Here is an 18,192-nt window from a genome sequence, read left to right as displayed (position 1 = left end):
CGGGCCCTCCTAAGTCCCAGCGGCCGGGTCCCTATGGGCTTCTCCTGGGGGGACTCCGGCTTCCAGGGTGAATCTCCTAAGTCCCAGCGGCCGAACTCCTACGAGCTCCTCTCGGGGGAGGATCGGCTTCCAGGGCGAAGATCTTCTCACCACTGTGCCAGCTCCTCCGTTTCGTCCTTCCTTGCCAAGGCCCTTGGTCGCATAGGGCTTCCTAGGATCTTCCTCCGGCCACCCACAACTCCGTCCTTGCCGCCTCCCGGTCGGGACCACCGCTGCCACCTCACTCAGCGGCTCACCCTCTGGTTCCGATCGGCCCAAGGGTCCACGAATCCAACAAAAGGGACAGGGAAAGGATTGAGGCTGTCCAGAGAAGGGCAACCAAAAAGGTGGATTGCCTTCATAAAATGACTTATGAGGAGAGATTAAAGAACCTAAATATGTATACCCTGGAAGAGAGGAGGAGCAGGGGTGATATAATACAGACTTTCAGATACTTGAAAGGATTTAATGATCCATGGTCAACAACAAACCATTTCCATTGGGGAAAAAATCAGTAGAATTAGGGGCCATGATTTGAAGCTCCAGAGAGGAAGACTCAGAACCAATGTCTGGAAATATTTCTTCATGGATGGTGGTGGATGCCTGGAATGCCTTCCGGAGGAAGTGGTAAAGACTAAAACTGTGAAGGATTTCAAAGGGGCATGGGATAAACACTGTGGATCCATAAAGGCTAGAGGATGGAAATGAAGTGAAGAGCCATGGGGGTGGATTACTGGAGTGGAGGCTACTACATGGTGATTACTACCCTTACTCAATAAGCCTTTGCAAGGTTAATGCAACTCCAACATTGCTCTCTGCTTCTACGGCAAGGAGAAATGTGGAAAAGAAGATTTGTATTCAGACAACAACCAACAAGGACTGAACTTCACAATCTGGATAAACAAATAAGCATGGGGGTAGCTTTCTTACTACGGTTACTACCATTACCCAATTAAGCCCGCTACATAATTTTGAATGCATATATAGCGTTGCTTTCTGCTTCAGCGGCAGGGGGAAAACAGAATTTACATTCAGATAACATCCAACAAGGCAATGATCTGTGCAGTCTGGGTAAACAAGCATCAGGGGTAACTTGCTTGATGTGGCGGTTACTACCCTTAACCATTAAGCCTTATGTTCACCTTTGATGCAACTCCAACATTACTCTCTACATCAATGGCAGGAGGTGGCAGGAAACTTGAATCAAACAATTACCAACAAGGGCCCTGAAATTGGTGGTTGGTGAAACAGATATGTATGGGAAAATAAGTGTGGGAGCTTGCTGGGCAGACTGGATGGGCCAATTGGTCTTTTTCTGCCGTCATTTCTATGTAATAGATTCCATATTGGGGGGAATCTGCATCGTGTGCCAAGGTCTCTATCAGCTACATAAGAACATAAGAAATTGCCATGCTGGGTCAGACCAAGGGTATATCAAGCCCAGCAACCTGTTTCCAACAGAGGCCAAACTAGGCCACTAGAACATGGCAAGTACCCAAACACCAAGAAGATCCCATGCTACTGATGCAATTAATAGCAGTGGCTATTTCCTAAGTAAACTTGATTAATAGCAGTTAATGGACTTCTCCTCCAAGAACATATCCAAACCTTTTTTGAACCCAGCTACATTAACTCACTAACCACATCCTCTAATATTCATAGGTTGGTCTATAAGTAGATTGTGTAGCAGTTCCAGTTTGTGGATGGACTTGGCATTGAGAAGTAGCAGCTTGTGGGATATGTTATGACAGATGTTTGTAATTGTCATGTGTAGTGCTACTCTTAAAGGTATGGTGTGAGGTGTGGTATCTGTCATGACCAGTTATTATTTTAACAGGAAAGGGGACGAGAGGATGGGATTTGGTGAGGCGTGAGCATATAATGAGGCACAAGGGATGGGGAGACTGTGATGTGAGCAGGGACTGAGTTCTGTAGTGGGAGTGGGCTGATGCTGGTATTTGTTACCCTTGAGATGTCACCTGACTGAGGTTTGTTTTTCCGTCAATAAGCAGGCTGAATTAGCCATACTTTCTGGGTGATGTCCTCTGGGCAGCACAGGGCAGAACCTCTCTCAAAGAATAAAGAGTTTTGCTCTGAGCGCCTGCACGGCTGTTTCCATGCGATTGCCTGTTCACCTCGGTTTCATTTTTCCATGCATCTCATCGGACGTGTGGACCTACTTCTCTCACACACTTCTCTCTAATTTCTTTCTTCACCTCTTGAGAACTCACAATAGCACTTTTCAGTGCTAACAAGACGCCAAAAACTTCCAGATGTAAATACTGCCAGTATGGCAAAATTATGTCCTGTGTCATGGGCCTAACCATGACCATTTGATGTGCCACTACTGTGGCAGGTTGCCCCCAAGGGCCCAGAGACAACAAGCAGCCAAAATTGCCCAGTTGAGAGAAGGCAAGGGCACCTCATCAGGATCTTATGCCCCATCTCCGAAGCACTACTCCGCCTATTTGTCACCGGGACCTAAGCCACATTGCATCTCACCTTAAAGACGTGCATCATCGGTAGGTCAATTCCATCTTCAGGAGTTCAGGGCATGCAGAGCCAGGTGAGAAAATCTCCCAGAGTGCTTGAAGCACCTCAAGCTATTAAAAAACACACCAAAAGTGGTAGCTGCTTCGAGAGAAAGTGCATCTGGCCCATAAGATCGATGGGAGCCAGGAAGCCCCTCAGCGTGCGATGCTAATCACGAAAAATATGTATCGCACCAGTGTGCCACACGTTTGGCACACGACGTGCATGACTGCGCACGACTCCTGTTCCATGCACCTTGACGCAAATGACTCAGGCATCCATGATGCAAGAACAAGGAGCGATGCAAGCAAGCGTCGAGACTCTGCCCCCTGGAAAGTGATAAGGCTACCCATCAACCACCTAAACACAAAACCACACAGAAGTGTCGCCCAAAATCTTGAAAGGAGCCAGAATGTGAACTTCAGATAGTGTTCCAGCCGGAAGAATCTATTGGGTTATGATCCTTTGGAAGTGAAGGAAGTTGCATCTTCCCCTGCGCAATCATATACGGAAGTATTTTCTCCATCCTCTCAGAAGGTCTATGCAGACATATCTATCTCAAGGCAAAAGAGACAGTAGCCACAATTAAGAGCCTTTAACTAAGAGGTACAAGCCAACCCATAAGGATCAGGGACCATCTGAGCACCACAGGGGACCAGATTCCTCCATCTTATTGGCAGCACTAGCCCCATCAAAGAAACCTGGAAAAAGACTGGCATCACAATTTGGGACAAAGGGTAGATACTTCTACCACACCTAAAAAGAAGGAAATTTCCCTACATCGATGTGGATCGGCTCTCAAGTCAAGACCCAGATCTCAGCTATCCTACAAAAATTTTACATCACTAAAGGAACACCACCCGCATCCATCACCTAGTCCATCGGTGGTGGAGTTCTCCCTGCGTTGGGTTCCCTCTTCTCCATCCCAGGAAGAGGATAGTCCTCAAGACCAGGCACAACCGGACCCATGATTTTCACTGGAAAAGTTTGGCTCTGTACTCCATATAGAGACAAAGTTCCAGATCCCATGTCGGAGGTAATGGGTATCTTAAAGATTTTTGAGGTCCCATCTGAACCTACCACATTCTCATTGCATGCGGTTCTAGATGCACTCATGGACAAATCTTGGGAGTTCTCATTTTAGACCATACGGTTTCCTGCAAAATGGACCTGAAATTCCACATGAGGACGTCGCCCCAGTATGGCATGGTACTGGTGCCCCATGCTTTTGCAGTTGTCTGTCATGAAAAAAGTGAAAGAAGTCATAGCTGTATTCCAACACATCTCCAAGCAAAGATAACAAGTACTTGGACTGGTTTGGATGCAGTTTTTCAGGCAGCAATGCTCAATGCAAAAATTTAGCAGTATCAATTCTACATCACGCAGAACTTGTATGAGTGTTTACAAACTCTCAAGCCATACATTTCACCTGTGACTGGAAACCAAACTCCTCAGCTCTTAACAGATATTGAAGAGGGCTTGCAACATCTACTCTGAACCATCTATGAAGCCTTTGAGACTTTGGCTCGTATGTCAGTGGCTTCAGTAGTGGCCTGCAGAATAGCCTGGCTCCACACTAGTGCAATCCAGAAAGATGTCCACAAAATACTGGCAGACTTAACTTGTAAAGGAGATAATTTGTTTGGAGACCAGCTGTAAGAGACGGTCTTGCTATTGAAAGAGCAGAATGTTGCAGTCTCATCCCTAGCTTCTTCCTCAGAAAAGCAGTCTTCTAATAAAAGATATTACTCACTCCAGCTACAAGAAACCATTTTATCAATGACATCAGTGTAGACTTTACACGTCCTACAGACAGACCACTGCCATACCAACCCTCTAGACAACAGCGTCAGCAAACCCAATCCAGAGGCCACCAGAGGGGCCAATGTATGCAAAAGCAGCAGCAAGGCCCCAACCAAAAGTACAGCAGTATTTTTTGTTTTCAATTAATACTTTATGAAATTAACATTTACATTAATATCATAAGCAAAAACAAGGGTAACAAGAAAAAATCCTATACAATACAGATATAGATAATTAATATCAACAATTACACCTTGGTTAAAGTCCCCATAGTGATTAATTAGGGGAGTACTTACACAGGTAATCATTAAGAACATAAGAAATTGCCATGCTGGGTCAGACCAAGGGTCCATCAAGCCCAGCATCCTGTTTCCAACAGAGGCCAAAACCAGGCCACAAGAACCTGGCAATTACCCAAACACTAAGAAGAAGAAAGAAAAAAAACTGAGACACATCAATTTTTTATATAATATCTAAACCTCAAAAGGCAGTCAAGTTATAGATTCTTTGTCTAAAAGAAAAGTCTCAAGATGAGAGGGGTCATAAAAATAAATTTGTTCTTACGATATGTACTACAACACTTACATGGAAATTTAAGGAAAAATAACACCCCTAAGGTTAAAATCCTAGCTTTTAATATCAAGAATTGCTTTCTTCTCAATTGGGTACTTTTTTAGTAACATCAGGGAATATCTGGAATTTTTTTACCACAAAAAAGAATATTTATTTTTAAAGTATTTTTGTAAGGACTAAGTTCTTATCTTGTTAACTACAAAAGGTTACTAAAAGAGTAACCCTAGTAGGAATATCATCAATTGTCTCCAAAAAGGAGGTCAAATTTGGACTATTTCCTTGTATCACATCTAATTCTTCTTCCTGACCCACAAAACTAATTCTAGACATAGGAATATAATATCTCTTAGAAATTAACATATCTTTACTTGAGGAAATTTGCAGCACTTCTAAATATTTTCTGAATAATTCTGTTGCAGCTAACAACCTAGTGACAGGAAAATTTAAGAGACAAAGATTCTTAGATTTCATCTAAATTTACAAGGTGTTTCTGCGCTGCCAGGCTGTCTTTAATAAAAGATGTGTTCACTGACTGTAATGAGGCAATTTGAGAGGTTACAGAAGAAGAATTAGTTTCTAAATTGTATAAACGAACTCCATAGTCCTGAAGAGTGTTCTTAGTTTCAGTGGTAAAAGTCCCAAATTGAGCCCATAGATTGTGTTAAAAATTTCTCCATTTTGGTGACTGCCCTCCATACGTCGACAAGAGTCACATTCTTAAAGTCAGAAATCTCTAAATAGAACATTCTGACATAGATGGACATACTATTGGGGGACTTCCAGGCTCTCCACAAGCTACTGTTACATCACCCATTTGCTTCTTGTCGCATTGGGGAATATCCACTACCGGGGATGACAAATTTAAAACATTTGGCAGATTATCTTTGATAGACCCCTGAATGTGAGGCGAAAAGGGTCGGCCTGGACTCTGAATAGACCCCGAAGGAAAAAAAACCATCCAGTGCTGGGTAGTATGTCTCACCCTTTGTATAAGGTGTGTGTTCAAGGGTCCTCTTATCGTTGAAGAAGTTGAAGTTAATACCTTTAATTTTCCTTTTCCTGCCTATGGAGCCTTCAAACAGAGCTAATCCACAAGCGTGATGAACACAACAAGGGGCGCACCCCTACGGCAGTGCGCCAGCGGCTGCGTGCCGCAGCCTGCTGGGCTTTAACCACTCTAGAGTCGTGGTCAGTTGACCTCACCAGGGACAGGGTTTGGGACGCTCTGTCTGCAAACCTGCCACAGCTGAACAAGGTCTTTTAGCAATCTCTCTGGCCGATTCCTCCAGTGGGAGGTCAGTGCATTCCCCAGCCACAGCAGAATTTTTTTAACAGAATTCAGCCACAGCTTTCTTTAGCGGTGGTGGTGGGGGGGAGAATATCCCATTTCTCCCATGCTTGGGATTCTATTATAGCAGACTGTTCAGTATTGAGTATAGTTCGCAATGGTTACAGAATAAACTTCAAAAGAAGCCCTCCACTCCCACATCTCACTCCATCGTTCTGGGATCATGCGCTACATATTCTTTTACAACAGGAGATGCAGACTTTGCTTCATCAGCAAGTGATTCAGACTCTACCAATGCACCAGCGCAACAAGGGGTTTTATTCGCAATACTTCCTCATCCCCTGAAAGTGTGGAGATCTCTGTCCATTTCTGTACCTGCATTCCCTCAGCAAGTGTATTCAAAAGGAGAAGTTTAAAATAACATCTCTCAAGTCAATTCTCCCATTCCTCAAAGATCTCAAAGATGCTTACTCGCTCATCCCAATGCACCCATCTTCCTGGAACTACCTGTGCTTTCAGGTCAACATTTAACATTACCAATACAAGGTCCTCCCCTTTGGCCTCTCGTCAGCCCCCAGAGTTTTTACAGAATGCCTAGCCGTAGCTGTGATCAACTTGAGAAGGAAAGGAATAAAGGTCTCTCCGTATCTGGACGATTGGCTTCTGGTCTCTCCACAGTCTACAACTCTGTAGAAGCACCTACTCGAGACAATAAGCTGTCTAGAAAGCCTAGGCTTCATATTAAACTATGAAAAGTCCAACCTTCAGCCAGCATAAGTGCTTTAGTTCATTGAAGCAAGGATAGACACAGTCCCGTGCAGCTTTTCTTCCTACCGAGAGAGCCCAGACATTTCACACACTAGCTCTTCATTTGCACCAATAGTCACTTCCATCAACACGTCAAATACTCACACTATTGGGTCATATGGCGGCAGCAATTTATGTAGTCCCGCATATTCTCCTTCATATGTGACGCCTACAGTGGGGGCTCAAGGCCCAGTGGTCCCAGTACAGCCAACCAATGTCAAAAAGGGTGGTGCTGATTCGATCTATGAAGATGGACCTATAATGGTGGCTATCCCCAACAGTCTTGAACACGGGAGCACCATTTTGCAACCCAGTCCATCAGCTCTTCTTAACCACAGATGCGACAACAAATGTTTGGGGTGCTCATCTACTAAGTCTGAAGACCCAAGGCTTATGGTCTGTGGTAGAAAGGACCTTTCAGATCAACCTGCTTGAACTGAGGGCGATGAGTGCAGTGCATACCTTTGCGCCTCATCTCCAAGGAAGGAGTATGATGATACACACGGACAATCAAGTAGCCATGTTTTATATACACGCTAGAAAATGAAGAAATTACTTACCTGATAATTTCGTTTTCCTTAGTGTAGACAGATGGACTCAGCATCCCACCCACGGCTGCCCCCAGAGAAGAGGAGCTTGGAAAGCGAACCTCGAGATTATACAAATATGGGTAAGCCGTTGCCTACCCTTAGTTCAGGATACCCACAGTTTGATTGGTGTTGGTGTTATGTTGGTTGAGTGCACTGGTGGTCTCCAGTTTTTAATCAGTTTAACCAAGTTTAATGTTTTAATCAAGTTGGTTTAAGTAGTCAAGATATATATCCACAATGGCTTTTCGAGGAGAATACTGAGGAGCTGAAGTCATTGCAGGGGTATATCTAGAGTGACGTCAGCTTTGAAATCTGACTCCATCTCCCATCTGCTAGCAGAGGAGCACATAACCCACTGGTCCTGAGTCCATCTGTCTACACTAAGGAAAACGAAATTATCAGGTAAGTAATTTCTTCATTGAGAGGGTAAGGTGCTTTAGAACAAGATATAGCAGTACTAGATAGATTGCAGAGAGGCTAAACAGGTTAGGATTTTTCAGAGTGGCGAAGAGAGAGCTGAGAGGTAATATAAGAGGTTTTTAAAATCATGAGTGGTGCAGAACAAGTTAAAAGGGAAAGATTTACTGTAACAATATTAGGACTAAAGGGCACTTCATAAAACTAACTAGTAGCATATCTAAAGCAAGTTTTAAAGTGTTTTTCAGTCAATGAACACTTATTTATTTATTTATAGGTTTTTATATACCGATAGCCGTTATCACCAAAGAATATGACCAAGTAAGAGGTATAGCAGAGTTTAGACATGTTTCTGGAGGAAACAATTATTTGTTAGATTTGGGTGTTGCCATGTTATACTTTTAGGAGTGAGCAATAGGGCCTGGATTTTCCAGTCAGGATCTTTGAGGTGATTTAGAATGGCCACTGTTTGAGACAGCAGGCTGGGCTGAATGGACCATTGGTCCTGTCTCAACATGGCATCTCTTTTGTTCTCAAGAGATACAATATGAGGTTCCAAAGAGAGTAGATAGGAGCAACATCCAGAAAATATTTCTTCTAGTTAAAGGTGGTGAGGTCATGGCATGGCCTCCCAAGAGAGGTGGTGGAGACAGAAATAGTAACTGAGTTCAAGAAAGCCTGGGACAAGCAGAAAGGATCCCTAGGAGCAAAGAAATGAAAGGAAAGCCAAAGATCAACTTATGTCTATTGCCTTGCACCAGGAATGAAACTAGGCAGATTAGGATACATCCCAGCTGCCAGCCACAAAGCATGACAACCTGCAAGATTTCTGCTTATTCAGGAAAGATTTTTCGTCGTCCCCCTTTGTGGTCCAGCATTTTGGTTATAGGAAATGCAGACCTCTGCTTGGTGCCTTCCAGCACCCATATGTCCCTGCCTAACCTCAAGGCTCTATACTAATCTAAATAGGCAGGAATACTATATTATGGCCATTGCCCAAATATCTGACTTTCTAGATCCCCTTTGTAGCCTGCATTTCCAATAGGACTTCTAGTTATTAGGGAGCTTGCAGCCTGCCATACAGACCCAGCTGCTAGTTACTGCTACTCTTTCGTCTCAAAACAAGCTAACTTACCTTCAGAAAGCAAGTCAAGGCTTGGCTGTACATCCAGATCTTCTCATTGATCCCATAGCAGAGACTCCTTCCCTACAATGACTTCCAGAACTCTCGACCAGGAGCCTACCTTATCAATCCCCTGTCCTGGAGGACCCTCATCCATTCAGGTTTTCAGGATATCCACAATGAATGAGCATGAGATAAATTTGCATGCACTGTCTCCACAGCATGCAAATTTTATCTCATTCATATTCATTGTGGATGTCTGGCCTGAAAATATGTATAAATTTGTTGAGAAATATGAAAATCACTCTTTAATTGCTCAAAAGAATAAACATAATTACATGCCAAAAAGCACAGGTTAGAGATGGTCCTTATCTCTTTAATACACTACTCTTTAAAGACTTCATTATGCAAGCTAGGTAGAAAATCCTCATTCCCTACCAAAGGCAAAAAGGCTGGAACATTCCAAGACGCTCCACTTCTGTGACGATTTTAAACTGTAAATTGTGATGCAACTGTAATATGAGAGAATCTTGGTGTAATCTGCCTTGAGACCATATTGGGGAAAAGGCGAAATATCAAATGTTTATAAATAAAATAGTTTGATTCTATCATCACAGCCCGTACAGACCCATCTATGTGAGTGCCTACGTTTCCACTAGGAGTTCTAGCGATTATAGAACGTGCAGCTTGCCAGAACGACCCGGTTGCTAGTCTATTCTACTAGTAGAGCCTTTCAGCCCCTGGCTGCCCTGGCCCTTAGACAACTGAGGGGTCCACATCTGAGCAGACTTTCTTCTCTCTGTTCTGCATAGCCCTGGAGTCTGACGACACTGTGTACACTCGGTTCACGAAGTCTCATAGATGCTATGACCTGATTCCCACCAGCTCCAAGCTAGTTGTGTTTGACACCGCTCTGTGTTATTGCTAGGGATTCAAAAATTTTATATTAACCTCTTTGCCATACGTTCTGGCAGTCCCAAAACCTGTGATTGACGCCAGTATCTACTTAGCACAAATCACAACCTAGTTGTATCTAAGTGTCTCCACTGTTAGCACCTAAAGGTCCTCTGTGCTTATGCCATGCTCTCTTTAACTCCATTACTGTTTTAGCTGCCACCACCCACCCCAAGAGAGCATTCTTAGCTTCTATCAGCTTTCACAGGTGTCGCCCTTAAGCAATGACCATGAACTCCACCTCCACAGCATGCTCAGTCCCATCCAGCCCAGGGATTGGAAGACCTGGGCAGCTTTGCATGGCAGTGCTCAGTGCCACTGCTGAGGCACTGAGCCAGTCCTGTTGTGGGTTTTCTGATGATAATGGGGTTTTTTTAATCTTTATTCTTATTTTTTGCATCTGATAAATAATTTAAAAATAACATGTTCCATTGGATCCAGCAATTTGCTGGCTTCTTTAGTTGAGTTTCTAACTGGCCTGTAGTTTCCAGCCTCCTCGCTTATATCATTTTTAAGAAGAGGGACATCATCTACCCTTTTCCAGTACCTCAGAACCAATCCCATCACCAAACTCTATTGTCAGATCCTTCAGCCGGACCCTCCAGAATACCTCTGAGCTCTCTTAATATGCTTGGGCGAATGAATACATGCAAAACTGTAGCCAGCACCATAGCTTTGTCCATTTGCAGTTCTGCTAGTTCCACACAAATCCTTCTCTACGACAAACTGTGTGAAATCTACTGCACGACAGTGGACGCTTTCCAAACAGTGAGGGTAATAAAAGAGAGAGAGATCCAGAAGTCCTTGGGAAAATAGTTATTGAGAAACCAAATTACACAGTTGTTACCCACAGTTGTTGCCAGACTCTGGCCTGAGTTTCGCCCATACACACAGGGCTGCTTTGGGGGCTGTTCACGCAGTGTAAATTATTTATCGACGTTCATTTTTGAATATTCGAAACCTCCAAGCACCTGCGGCATGGTGCTCTGCCCTGTGCTGCATCCACAGGTCCTGTCTAGACCCATGGATGCAGCACAGTGGATGCTTGTAGGTTTCGAATATTCAAAAATGAACATTGATAAATAATAATTTACACCCATTGCGTGAACAGCCCCTGAAGCAGCCCTGTGTGTATGGGCGAAACTCAGGCCGGAGTCAGGTAACAACTGTGCAATTTTGGTTTCTCAATAAATATTTTCCAAGGACTTCTGGATCGCTCTCTCTTTTATTACCTTCACGGCTTTGATAGACCGTCTTCCTTTGTGTTTTTTTGGGCCCGTCCCTTGCCAAACAGTGGCAGCCCTTTTTCAGTCTTTTCTTCAGTGAACACTGAACAAAAGTATTTTCTTTATTTTTTTAAGCATTTCTGCTTTTTCCTTGTCTTCCACAAATTCCTCTCTTACAATTCTGATAGCCAAGCATATACCCATCTGGATTCTTATGGGAAAGCCTGTAATGCTTCTGTTGATCTTTTGTAAAAATTATACTTCCATGTGAAAAATGTATGCTAGTATAGTGTGATATGAACCCAAGGAGGAGAGGAGCCACGAGAAATCCTGTAAGAGAGAGGAGAATTTTTAAGTGTAACTGACCAGAAACAGATCCCTAACAAATTATATATAGACAATTTTTTCCTGTGCTCCTCTTGTACTTTTTGAATGCCAATTTTTTTGTCCTCCTTCTGCCATCTCTTCTGAAAACCACACTTGTCTCCTTTTCCTTACTTTTATTTACTTTTAACATGCTCTGTAGCTCCTCTGGATCCTGTTGTATCTGTTCCACATCTGCATATTCTCTGCTCCGTGTTCTTATGTTTTAGTGACAAAGGAGACAGGTTTGTTTATGCATCATATACACGTGCATTCTCTGCTCCTGACATTCTCTTTCTGGGTTTGCAGGCACTCGTTGAAGCTGAAGTTCTGCCAGACAAATATGCTGCTGTCCTGGAAGGTGAGAGGCTTCAAACATCTTTACATTTATTGTAATGCGGGGAAAAAACAGATTGGGTGCACATGCTCCATTGCTGTTGGGTGATTTCCTTGTTTCCAAAAACAGGTCAGAGTTGATGCATGCCTCACGCTAGCTCAGGAAGTACATTAGCAGTGCTCAGAGTGGTAGCATGTGAAGGCAGTGCTGTGGTGTGTGCTGCCAGTGTTAGTGTGTCGTTATAAAGCTATTCCTTTCCACTGGCAACATTGCGCTCCTGAGCGGTCCTGCCTGGTAATCCAGGGAGCTGAGGCCATCTGCTTCTTCTTGGGCTGCTAGACTGCACAGAGAAATCTCTACTGGGGCATTTTCCCCTCCACCTCTTGTGATGCCCTCCTGGAGAACTCAGAGTTGCAAAATTATAATAAAACAGGGAAAAAGATTCAGTGCTCTTGTTGCTTACTTCGCTAAACCTGAATGTCTCAGCATTGTGCCTCTTCCACTGCTCTCTGCAGATATAAAATGCACAGATATGTTCATGATCCAGATTTTTAAGGTTTTTCATAAATGTATATAATAGCCATGCAGTTAACACTCATAAATGCTTTAAAAAAAAAAAAAAAGCATGTATATAACTGCTTTTGACTTAGTAAGTGGTGTTCTGCACAAGACTGAGAATGGCAGAACATTTTTTTTCTTAACTAAAACATCAGCGCTCAATGGTACATATATATCAGTCTGTCCCTGGCTGCCCTGGCCCTTGGACAACTGAGGAGTCCACATCTGAGCAGACTTTCTTCTCTCTGTTCTGCATAGCCCTGGAGTCTGAAGACACCGTGTACACTCGGTTCATGAAGTCTCATAGATGCTATGACCTGATTCCCACCAGCTCCAAGCTAGTTGTGTTTGACACCTCTCTGCAGGTAAGACCAAACTGCGCAGCAACTCCGTGCAGGGCCCCAGCATGCAGAATGAAAGACACACAGCAAGACATAGACTGTCATGACAGATAAGGACCATAAGGCCCATCTAGTCTGCTCAACTTCTTTTCTATTGTAATTCCATCATCCTGAGTTGATCTCTGGTTTCAAGTTCACTTCCTCTCTACAAAGGATCCTCTGCTTACCCCCAGGCTTTCTTGAATTCTCTTACTGTTGTGGCATCTACCATCTGCACTGTCATTCTGCTCCATGCATCTGCCTCTTTCTATGAAAAAAAAAAAAAATGTTCTTATGTCATGACCTCTTGTTCTAGAACTTCCTTTCCACTGATTGAGGTTTGCTTCTTGTGCATTATTTATATGTGAAGTATTTGAAGTTCTCTGACACATCCCGCCTCTGTCCTCTCCTCTAGGCTAAGCATATTTAGATCCTTAAGCCTCATTTCTTAGGGTTTATGGTACAGACCTTGCATATTTTTGGTAGCCCTTCTCTGAACTGCCCCCTATCTACCTTATCCATTCAAAGGCATGGTCTCCCAAACTGGACGTCATAACCTAGATGAGATCTCACTAACAATTTGTACAGAGGTGGCATCATTTCTCTTCTTTCTTTACCACTGCTTGTATTTCTCTCTCTGTGCCCTAGAAGCCATCTGACCCTGGCTACCAGTTTATCTCGCTGTTTTGCAATCTTGCAATCATCAGATCTGATCATCCCACGGCCTCTCGCTTATTTGGTGCCATTCTGTGATGCATATAGGGAAAAATAACCCATGCTATAATTACACAATGTTGGGTTCCATATTAGGTGCTACAACTCAAGAAAGAGATCTAGGCGTCATAGTGGATAACACATTGAAATCGGTTCAGTGTGCTGCGGCAGTCAAAAAAGCAAAAAGATTGATGGGAATTATTAGAAAGGGAATGGTGAATAAAACAGAAAATGTCATAATGCCTCTGTATCGCTCCATGGTGAGACCGCACCTTGAATACTGTGTACAATTCTGGTCGCCGCATCTCAAAAAAGATATAATTGCGATGGAGAAGGTACAGAGAAGGGCTACCAAAATAAGGGGAATGGAACAACTTCCCTACGAAGAAAGACTAAAGAGGTTAGGACTTTTCAGTTTGGAGAAGAGACGACTGAGGGGGGATATGATAGAGGTGTTTAAAATCATGAGAGGTCTAGAACGGGTAGATGTGAATCTGTTATTTACTCTTTCGGATAGTAGAAAGACTAGGGGGCACTCCATGAAGTTAGCATGTGGCACATTTAAAACTAACCGGAGAAAGTTCTTTTTTACTCAACGCACAATTAAACTCTGGAATTTGTTGCCAGAGGATGTGGTTCGTGCAGTTAGTATAGCTGTGTTTAAAAAAGGATTGGATACGTTCTTGGAGGAGAAGTCCATTACCTGCTATTAAGTTCACTTAGAGAATAGCCACTGCCATTAGCAATGGTAACATGGAATAGACTTAGTTTTTGGGTACTTGCTGGGTTCTTATGGCCTGGATTGGCCACTGTTGGAAACAGGATGCTGGGCTTGATGGACCCTTGGTCTGACCCAGTATGGCATTTTCTTATGTACTGTTCTCTCAGATTTCTTTTCTTTATAATTCTTCTTTTCTGTTGATAAGCAGGCTGAATTAGCCATGCTGAATGGTGACGTCATCAGGGCGACACTAGGTGGAGCTGTCTCTCAAAGCTAAAGCTTTTGCCCTATTAGGCATGTGCGGTAGTTCCTGCATGAATGCGCCTTCCAGAAGTCTTCTCAGTATTTTTTTCATCCGTGCGTCGCACGGATTCTTGTCTCTCTTAATTCCTCCTCAGTCGTTTTCAGTTTTTTCCTCAATCACAACATGACACCACAACAGCACTTTTCAGTGCAATTATGGCCATAAAAAAAGAGCCTGGGATTTTAAATACTGTTGTGGACACATCATGTCCATTTTGGATGGCCACAACTACTGTTACTTATGTCTAGGCCCAGACCACGACCAGGCGAACTGCTGAGATTGTAGTAGGATGCCACCTTGGGCTGAAAGACGAGCAGAAAAAATAGCATGTCTTTGGGCAGAAAACATCTTGGCCCAATTCTCAGCCTCTTCATCATCTCTGGAAGAGGTAGGAAACCTCCAACAATCCGCTTGGCCTTCTTTGGGCCGGACCCCACACTCTCAGTAGACACAACACCATCCAGTCTCGGCAGGCACAGTGCGAGATACATCGAGGAAACACAAACAGACAGTGCAACCTGGAATGGCCCATGTGGCCCTGTGCCTTTCGACGCCCTTACAGCCTTGACAAGTGCAACATGCGCCGAGGACTACTCATGCGCCACCACTGATGCAGACTGCACCGAGCCCGGTGTTGCCGAAGATAAGCACACTAGGCGCCGCAACCTGCAGGCATGGCGCACAATAACTATGCATTCAGCGCATATGGGAGCGTACTACAGCATATACAACGTAAAGGCAGAAAAAGAAAGCGAATGTAGTAAACAAAGCACTTGCAGTGCTAAAACAAAAAAAAAATGAATGCATCATTCTATATGCCTAACACATTTGGTGCAAGAGGTTAGCCAGGGAGCGCAAATTCCTGCAGAAGGTCATAAGAAACACAGGCATGCTTCTACCTCAGCTGCTTCCCCCCCTTTCAAAGAAGCACAAAGTGCACAAGGAGGATGTTCCTGAAGATCAGTTCCATTCCCCACCCACATCAGCTTCCTCTGTGGACAGCTTCTTCCCATCTGCCTTTCCAGAGCCTACTCTGGAAGTGTGGCAACAGACCCGCTGGGGTCCTTAGACATTTTATCAGCGGCATTTCCGCCACCTAGAGTACTGAAAATCATTATTCCACTTCCTGCCAGTACCATCAGTTGCACAGAGTACCTTGCTTCCTTCAGACCTATGGCAGCAGGGCTTCAGATTGCCTAACTCTAGCCTATTTACTTCATCTTGCCACTGACTCCAACTGCACTGGTGGATACCCAACAAGATGTCGGTCAGGAGCCCTCCACTCTTCTTTCTTGCCATCCCTAGCAGGCAGTGGAACAAATAACTGATATTGTCCGTAACGTTTTTACCTCATTGCTTTTGCAGCCCCCTACATCTTTTATGCCAGCCTACCCAATTAACCCGCTACATTGTGCAGTACCTTTATGAATGTCTCCAACAGGTCAAGCCGTTTGTGAAGTCGGAGGAAGTTGATAACATAGCTCCTCTACCTCTTCTTAATATGGAAGAGGCCTTGTGCCACCTTTTGTATGCAGTGTATGAAGGTTTCGATATGACAAGGACCTCAGCAGTATCCATTGCAACATGCCGAATGGCTTGGCTACAGGCCATTGGTATCTGGGAGGACATCCATGAAAAATTAGCAGACCTTCCTTGCACTGGAGAAAATCTATTTGATGAATAACTAAAGGACACAGTCATGCAAATAAAAGACCAGAACCTGACCATTCAGTCACTGTCTGCAGGGATCTCGCCACCAATACTCCCAGTTTAAGAAACCATTTTACAAGTGGAAAGCTTACCACCCATATCAGGGCTATCAGCAACTTCATTCCCAGTCTCCGAGACCACAGCAACAGGTCCACTCCATACAGAGGAAGACCAAGAGAACGGTATCAACAGAAGCAAATTTCACAGAGGACATCAAAACAGCAGGGTTTTTAAAGAACCTCCAGCCGCAGCCAGAGATACCGATAAGGGGCAGATTATATCTATATGCAGCATCCTGGCCCAAGATAATATCTGACCACTGGGTCTTATCAATAATACAATGTTATCGACTCAATTTCAAAACTCAAACCAAAATCCCCCACCTTGCTGCTTCACTGGGCGATCGCTCCCAACAGAACATGTTACAGCAGGAAGTATACTCCCTTCTCAAACAGAACGCCATATGGGAGTTGACTCAGGCCAATTACAACCAAGGCTGCTATTTCAAATACTTCCTCATCCCCAAAAAATCAGGGAGACTCCAACCCATCCTAGATCTCAAAGCTCTCAACAAGCATCTTTGTCAGGAAATATTCAAGATGTCCTCCCTGAGCACCATCCTGCCATTTATTCAGCCAAAGTATTGGATGTGCAAACTGGACCTCAGGATGCGTATGCACACATTCCTATGTAACCATCTTCTTGGCATTGCCTCTTTTTCCAAGTGGGGGACAAGCACTACAAAGTGCTCCTGTTTGGCCTTTTGTCAGCCCTGAGGGTATTCACAAAAGGTCTGGCTGTGGTGGCAGTGCACCTGCGCAAAATGGGAATTCAGCTATTTCCTTACCCCGACGTCAGGTTGATCACAGCTCCTTCATCAGAGGCTTTGTATTCCCATACGGTGTCGACAATTCGCTGTCTGGAACAGTTGGGATTTGTACTTAACTACAAAATGTCAAACCCAAACAATATAATTCATTGGAGTTCAGATAGACTAGACTTCATCCAGAGTTTTTCTTACTTGAGACAGAAATGACAAATTCCGAGATCTGGCAAGGACTCTACAAACATGACACCTGCCCACCTCATTCTAGCCTTTCTAGGCCACCTGGCAGCGGCAGTCTGTATGGTTCCTTTAACTTGTCTACACATGCGACACTTGCAGTGGGATTTATGGATGCAATAGAATCAATACCTGCAACCTCTATCGAAAAGAGTACTGTTAATCATTTTCATGAAGACAGATATCAAATGGTGGCTCTTTCCACGCATTCTGGAAATAGGACTTCCTCTTCAGTCACAACTACATCAAATGATTCTAACCACAGATGCCTCCACCTGAGGTTAGGGCGCACACCTTTTTCAAAACACAGGGATTATGGTCCCTCTAGGAGTTGCATTGCCAGATAAACCTCCTAGAGCTGAGAGTGGTGCAGTATGTCCTCAGAGTATTCCAGCACATTCTCCATTCACAGCATATGATTCATACAGTCAACCAGGTTGCAATGTACTACCTAAACAAACAAGGAGGGACGCGCTCCTGGACCCTCTGTAAATAGACATTAGCCATACAGAACTGGGCACAGCTTCATCAGGCCTTCCTCCAAGCTGTCTTACTATCCAGGCATTGCAAATATGGAAGCGGACAAACTCACAGTATTCAGACCTCAGGAATGGTCTCTCTCTGTCAATCGCAAATGAACTATTTCAAGACTGGGGCCAACCATGGATAGATCTCTTTACAATGGAACAA

At 43.9% G+C, this 18,192-nt stretch overlaps 1 protein-coding gene across 3 annotated transcripts in view; it reads left to right on the top strand.

Annotated features, from left to right (window-relative positions):
* The window catches only part of PRKAG1 (protein kinase AMP-activated non-catalytic subunit gamma 1), an 81,837-nt gene that overhangs the window by 14,220 nt on the left and 49,425 nt on the right, over window positions 1-18,192 (top strand). For all 3 annotated transcript variants that reach the window (XM_029594652.1, XM_029594649.1, XM_029594651.1), the window contains exons 2-3: window positions 12,025-12,076; window positions 12,869-12,975. In XM_029594652.1, coding sequence (XP_029450512.1) covers window positions 12,904-12,975 — 72 coding nt within the window. In that variant the 5' untranslated portion in view covers window positions 12,025-12,076; window positions 12,869-12,903. The remainder of the gene's footprint in view (window positions 1-12,024; window positions 12,077-12,868; window positions 12,976-18,192) is intronic.

The sequence above is a fragment of the Rhinatrema bivittatum genome, chromosome 3 (assembly GCF_901001135.1).
Source record: "Rhinatrema bivittatum chromosome 3, aRhiBiv1.1, whole genome shotgun sequence".
NCBI classification, from domain to species: Eukaryota; Metazoa; Chordata; class Amphibia; order Gymnophiona; family Rhinatrematidae; genus Rhinatrema; species Rhinatrema bivittatum.
The sequence above is the reverse complement of the archived record's forward strand: the minus strand, read 5'-3'. Positions and strand labels throughout refer to the sequence as shown.